The 6,776-nt window shown below is 36.5% G+C and overlaps 1 protein-coding gene across 2 annotated transcripts; it reads right to left on the bottom strand.

The window, feature by feature from the left end:
- Positions 1 to 3,253: 3,253 nt before the first annotated feature.
- On the bottom strand, positions 3,254 to 6,124 carry LOC108372107 (segmentation protein paired-like). Of its 2 annotated transcripts, XM_017627753.1 has the most exons (4): positions 5,811 to 6,124; positions 5,612 to 5,756; positions 4,469 to 4,635; positions 3,254 to 4,330 (listed from the first exon to the last, which is right to left on the bottom strand). In XM_017627753.1, exons 1-4 carry the CDS (start codon positions 5,962 to 5,964, stop codon positions 3,393 to 3,395), a joined length of 1,404 nt encoding a protein of 467 aa, XP_017483242.1. In that variant the 5' UTR covers positions 5,965 to 6,124; the 3' UTR covers positions 3,254 to 3,392. The 2 variants fall into 2 exon arrangements, with proteins under 2 accessions (XP_017483242.1, XP_017483241.1); XM_017627752.1 differs by having other exon boundaries at positions 5,612 to 6,124.
- Between the last annotated feature and the right edge of the window lie 652 nt (positions 6,125 to 6,776).

The raw sequence follows: 6,776 nt of genomic DNA, 5'->3' as shown, positions 1-6,776 counted from the left end.
TGTGTGTGTGATTGTGTTTATTGGTGCGCGCGGTGGGAGTATGTGCGTCTGTTTTGTTACTCAGCAGCAGTTTAATGTAAATACTGGCTGTGCGCACGCTTTTATAGTACTTAGCTGCTGACAGGCAGGCGTACATACATACATACATACATGTATGTAGATATGTAGATATATACCAGTATAAATGTACACATCTGCGCGCATCTAAATAAAGTTGTCAAAAATTTGAGACGCTTCATCAGCGAGCGCGCGCGCGCGCGTAAGCAGCCCAGCGAGTAGGCCGACCGATCTGCTGGTCCTGCTGACTTTTTGGCGGCGCGCGTAATCACAACCGGCATCTGGTGAGAATGCTTTGAAAGCGCTCTTACATGTATGTACATAAAAAACGTAGAAACATAAATGCGCACGCACAATCTGCCCCACCTGCTGCTGCTGCTGCCGTTGTCGGCGCTGCCTTGATTGCTATTTGCCACACAGCGTGTTCTAAGGTTAATTTACGTTTTTGATTCTAATTTGCAACGGCACTCAAAAATTTGTACGCGCGCGCGCGCGCACTTTTCGCTTGCGAAGGTACAGAAATAAATGTAGCGCAAAAATAGCGCTTTCGTTCGTTAAGTCGCAGGCGCAGCCACCACCTCAATGAAGATCACATTGAAGATTGCGCTGATAAGTGATTTGAATTTTTTTCTCGCATATATACACACACACGCGCGAATATGTATGAATAATTGTACACACAAAATTTTGTGTACATTTTTACCTGTACGTTGACTAATTCCCGCCTTTTTGTCATTCGCTCAAAAATTTCATCTTTACTTGTTGAGCCTTATCTGATCTCGACTGTGTCTTTTACGCGGTCGCAACGCGAAAATGTGCTCTATACAACATAAATATTGCGGGGAGAACGTGCTCCAGGCCTTAAATGTTTTTTTTTTGTGTTACTTTAACTCGCGTTGCTTTTAATGGAACGCTTGAGAGAACGCGAAAAGAATTGGTGTGTCTGAACAATCCAGTGTTTCATACAATTCTACGGTACATTATGTATTACTTGCCACCAAAAAGTATGTCACACAAAAATTAAAATTTGCTGCCATCAAAATTGTTGTCTTTACACTTGTCATTTTAACGGTTTCAAATATTTTCTCATCTTATTCATTTTAAGATTATAATCGCTTTTATACTTTTAAGTAACTTTGCAAAAAAAAAAACAAACACAAATAAGTAAATGGAATCAGGTTATTAGCGAATGTTTGTTTTTTCCTGTTTTTTAGGTGTGTGCTCGTTTTTATTTTTATGATTTAGTTATATTACATTCAAATAAAATTGAGTTTGTTGACCCTCTTTATATTAATGGGTTGCTGCATATTTAGACCAGTTTGTACGAGATATTAATTGATGCGTTTTTTTTTTTTAAATATATTCTATAAATATAAAATATGATATCGGAGTACCTCAATGAATATTAAAAAAAAAAATATCAAAAACCGTCGGGCGATTTTTTCTATGATAACACTGTACGGCAAAATCAACTTTTTTTCTGGGTATTGGGCCAAACCAATTTTTTTTAAGAGATTGAGTCATAGCTAAAAGAGTAATTTCTACGTTTTTCGAAATTGGCCTCCGAAAACGAGATATGGGCCTTCGAAGTTATTAATTAATTAATTAAGTTAATTATTATTATTATAGACGTAGTCCTCCTTCTGCTCTTATTTAAATGGTATATAACTTTTTTTGTGCAAGCTTTTATTACAGGTGCTATAAGGGGTCAAAGTTCAGGTCTTAGAAAAAAATTAAATTCCTTATTTTTCAAACACTTTTGACTGATTTTTAAAAAATGTATATCGTTGAAAAGGCGATTAAACCTCCTTTATTTCGATATGCATATTTGTATATTTCGTATATAAAAATATTAGAAAAAACATATTTAAGTGAAAAACACCTTTTTTTATAAAAAAAATATTTTAAACAAAAAAATTACTACCCGGTTCTTAAAAAATCGGGATTGTTGTAAAGACGATTAAACCCCTTTCTTCTGAAATGCATATATGTATACTTCGTATATAAAAAAAACGCATTTAAATAAAAACAACCTTTTTTTATAAAAAAAAATATTTTAAACAAAAAAATACTAACCGATTTCGAAGGCGATAAAACCCCTTTCTTCTGAAATGCATATTTGTATACTTCGTATAAAAAAAACTTGAGAAAAACCACTTAAAAAGAAAAAATACCAATTTTTCCAGATTTTAGATAGGTTTCTTAAATCCCATCCTTCATATTCCATTACACTAGGCGTGTTTTTTTATCCGCATACGTATCTGCGCTTAAAAATTGTATGGAGGTGTAAGCGCCAAACTTTATGTGTGCTTATGAATGGTTGTCGATAAAATCAAAATTACTTGTTTTGAAATGGAAATTGTCGATGATTGTTTTTTTTTTACACATTAAGCGTAGATGTATATGCGTGTAAAAAAACACAGCTATTGTTGAATTAAGTCAGCATACGTAGCTACATATGTACATACGTTTTGTAGGAACCTCAAAAAAAGTTGTGTGATATTTCTACTACGAGTTATTAATACATAATACCAGGTTGACCGAGTTTTGCTCGGCGTGCATATACTTCTTAAAGTTTTCACGGTTTCAGTATCAAATGCTGGTCATTTGGATAGATTTATAAATAATATTTTGGAATAAATTAAAAAAAATGGAGCACTTGATGACCTAAATATAAAATAAGTTAAAGTCATACTTCAAAAAAAGTGGTGGCAACCCTATATAGGAAATACGCTAGAATGAACCTTAGAAAGCAAAAAGTTATCTGTATACAAAATTTCATCAAAATCGTTAGAACCGTTTCCGAGAAACCTATGGATATACTTATATATGTATATATATATCAAAATTGCTCGTTTAATGTAATAAGATGTACATATGTACATACTTTCGAAACTGTATGGCACTTATGAATACAAGAAACCAGCCTTTAATCCTCTCGTAAACGGATTTAATACTCGTAAAAAGCCTTTTCATGAACGGGAGGTCTAATACAAGAAATTTGTTTCTTATTTTTCAAGTTTCATGTTGCCTGGCATTACATCCAGAAACACAATAACGTTTGTAATATGTAAATAACTCTTTTACTGCATTTTAAATATACTTGCCATAATTTTACGAGTGCTCCCAATTCCCTAAAAAGTGAAATTTAACTGCTATTTACAATAAACCAAAAACCAAAAAAAAAACATTCTAATTATAACCAAACAAGCATTGAATCGAAAAGGCATTTCTTTATTTCCATTATTAAAAGCATTTGAAATTTTGTCGTATCGTAAACCGTAACCAAATCTGTTTTATGACTCCATCATTTTAAATGGCTATAATCGAGCATTTTAAAAGTTATAGTGCCAAGATTGAACTGGTACCGAAGGGGTATTAGCAGGCGCGTGTGCTGCTGCTGGGGAGGAGTGAGCTGAGGAAGCATGGGCTGATGACTGGTGTTGATGAGCGGGATGTGGTTGTGCAGATGGGTGTACACTGGAGTGATGAACGGATGATGAGTGCGCTTCCGATGGCGAGTGAACTGCGGAGGATGAGTGGATTCCTGCTTGCGAGTGCATTCCTGACGAAGAGTCAACATTAGATGAAGGCGAAGAAACTCCCGATTGTTGATGAGGATTTACCACAGATGGAGAGTGAACTGCGGATGATGAATGGATTCCGGCTTGGGAGTGAACACCCGATGAGCTCTGAATATCAGATGGAGAGTGCACTGCGCCAGATGACGATGGGACTCCGTGCATCGATGATGACGTATGAGCGCCGGATGAGGGAACATTCGCGTAGTTATAAACGCCTGATGAGTGCCACGATTGACTTGGAACTGATGGATATACTCCACTTGGATGCCCCACTGTCGTGTGGTGAACTCCAGATGTTGAATGCATTCCTGACGATGTGTGAACACCCGATGCATGGTGATTTAGTGATGATGAGTGCGATCCCGACGGATGTTGGCCGCCAACTGGGGAATCTACTCCCGAAGGATGATGAACGGATGGATGTTGAACATGTGAGTGGTGGCCTTGCGATGGTTTCCCGACGTTTAAGTGATGTGCCGGGCCTTGAGCTGCTGATGATGGGTACAGTTGAATGAATGGATTACCAGTTGGATGTTGGTGAGGTCTTCTTGTTGTGCTCGAGATATAAATATGAGCATTGGAAGGCCGTTGCGTTACTGGCGCAGGCGCTACATGCACATATGATGATGGGACATATTCGGGTACTACGATGTTGCGTGGCAGCGTCGGCTGAGATCGGCTGTACGTAGCTGCAATGCAGACAAGGGGGGAAAAATAATGAGTTACTGTAAACTATGTACATATGTGTGCACAACTTATTTCGAATTCTGGCTTTTAAAAATATGTAAAGTGGAATTTTAATATCAAATTGGCTTATGAAAACTTACCTGAATCCTGACGGAAACCATTTTGATCGGCTGTATAGAAGACGGTTAGGTATTTATCGTTTGTCATTGGGTAAGAGTAGTAACCCTTGCGTGCAAGTACCATATTTTTACCATTAGGAATCCAATAGGCGCGCTCATATCGGGCATCACCATTGCTGAGTACATATCTGTTAAGAAAGTGAATACAATTTCAAAACCATTGACCCACAAGAAACTTGTTTGTGCAACTGTTTGTCGAACACAAGTAGTTTATTTCATGTAGATGTAATTTGGATAATTGAATCGAAATCTGAAATTAAGCGGCCATTGGATAGCGCGTTTTCTTATTATTATCTAAAAAAACCTTCCGTAAATCTCTCAAAGTTGCTAGTTTTTTTTACAAAGTTAGCAAATTTGGTACAAAAAAATATATATATTTTTTTAATTTTTTTTGTTAAAATTTTTTGTATGGGGAATGAGTCTACTCAATTAGCATAAATTTTGTGTCGCGGAATTTGTATAAAAAAACTATGCTTAATTTCACTTTCTAACCTCACATAAACTTTTGTTTCTAGTTTCTCCGTCAAAAAATTAGTGAATTCTTATACATTTTGGATCACCTGAATCTAATTATAGCCTCGAAAAATTTTCCTCAAATGCACCAAGTTTTACCTTCCTACGTATAAATTTCAGATCGTTGAATTTACTTAATTTTTTTTCTGTTTTTTTTTAATTTTTTTTATTTAAATTTCCGCTCATTTTCATTTCCTAAACCCAAAAGTAAAGAATAAAAAAAAACAACTTTGCATTCATGGAACCAAAACCTCTAAAATTTACTTATTTTCTTGGCCGGACAAACGAAGTGAAAAATTTTTAATGCTATGTATGAAACTGACTGATTTATAAGAAACATCTACTACTACTCATTAGCTTCATACATACACATAGTAGAGCTCAACGCTACTGGAGTATCACAAGCATTATTTAAGTACTATTGAATCTCACTAAACTCTTTACAACCGACTTTTATGCTCGTTTGTGTGCTTTTCTTCCTATACATGACCTCACCACCTTAGCTTCATATGCACTCATTCGCACCTCGACATTGTCTTTAATTTAATGTAATCATTAAAGCTTACGAGTATTTTCATTTTACTACCTCACCTGTACTCATAGTGACCATCCAATGAGCGTTGATCATATTGTTCGATGATTCTCGGCTTGGTTACAGCTGCAGGATGGTAAATGCGTGCGTCGTGCTTAACAGAGTCCACCACAGGTGCGACAACATGTTCGTCTATGCCGCCAACTCCTTCCACTCCTACACCCCCGGCCATACCCACATCCATGCCAGCATTAACGCCTTCACTCGCACCCACGCTTGCTAGTACATTGTTGTTGTTAACCACCGGCACATTAGTGGCTTGTTGTGCCACCACCTCATAGCCATGGCCATTGCTCAGCGACAGGCAGGAAACGCACAGGAATATACTCCAGATGACCACAAATTGCGCCATTAAAGTTATTTTATTGATTCGCCTTTCGTTGCACCAGAAACTTTTGCACTTTTAATACCGGATATCGCAGATTGCAAGTTGCGAATTGCGAATTTCGTATATCTACGAGTGCGAGTACGTTTTATTGGTTTAACACAATTAACAACTTTAGCGTTGCAATGGATTTGTCTCAATGCTGCTGTAGGGTTACAGAACTTTGGTTTTTATACCCGAAAAACAAATTTTGGTAGTGATGCTTTCTTCTGCTGGAATGGTCTGAATAAATGCCTACAATTGATGGTGAGATGTCCAAATGATGTGGTCCTCTTTGTCATTTCGTTATTGTTGTACTCGTATCTCCTTTTTTTGTTGAAAAGAAGCAGCTGCAACGACGATATTTTATTGGTGGTAAATGTTGGTAGGCAGGCAGTTAGGAAGAAGGTTGACCAGAATGTATGAGCAATAATACCAGTATGTTTATATGTACATATATGTTTGCGTGAATTCCATGATTTTTTAGGGTCAATCGACTTATACTAAATATGCAGATTTGTTTGCGAATAAGAATATTTTTTTTTGGGTATTTGCAAAAAATGCATTTAGTTCAGTGTGAATACATTCTACTTCCATCTGCATATGTACATACATACATATGTATGTATGCTTGTAGTGGTGTGAGTGGGTTTTTCGAATTTGAATATTTTTTGGTGCACGCAAGCGCATTTGAAAAGTAGGTTATGTCCACTAAAAATATGCAGATTATTTTTTGTGATCGTTGATGTCTGCATACTTCAGTTTGTACTTACCCTGTAGGGAATGGAATTGGACTAAAG

This window comes from Rhagoletis zephyria, unplaced genomic scaffold (genome assembly GCF_001687245.7).
Source record: "Rhagoletis zephyria isolate East Lansing unplaced genomic scaffold, Rhagoletis_zephyria_1.1 Rzeph_scaffold_05445, whole genome shotgun sequence".
NCBI lineage: Eukaryota > Metazoa > Arthropoda > Insecta > Diptera > Tephritidae > Rhagoletis > Rhagoletis zephyria.
The sequence above is the reverse complement of the archived record's forward strand: the minus strand, read 5'-3'. Positions and strand labels throughout refer to the sequence as shown.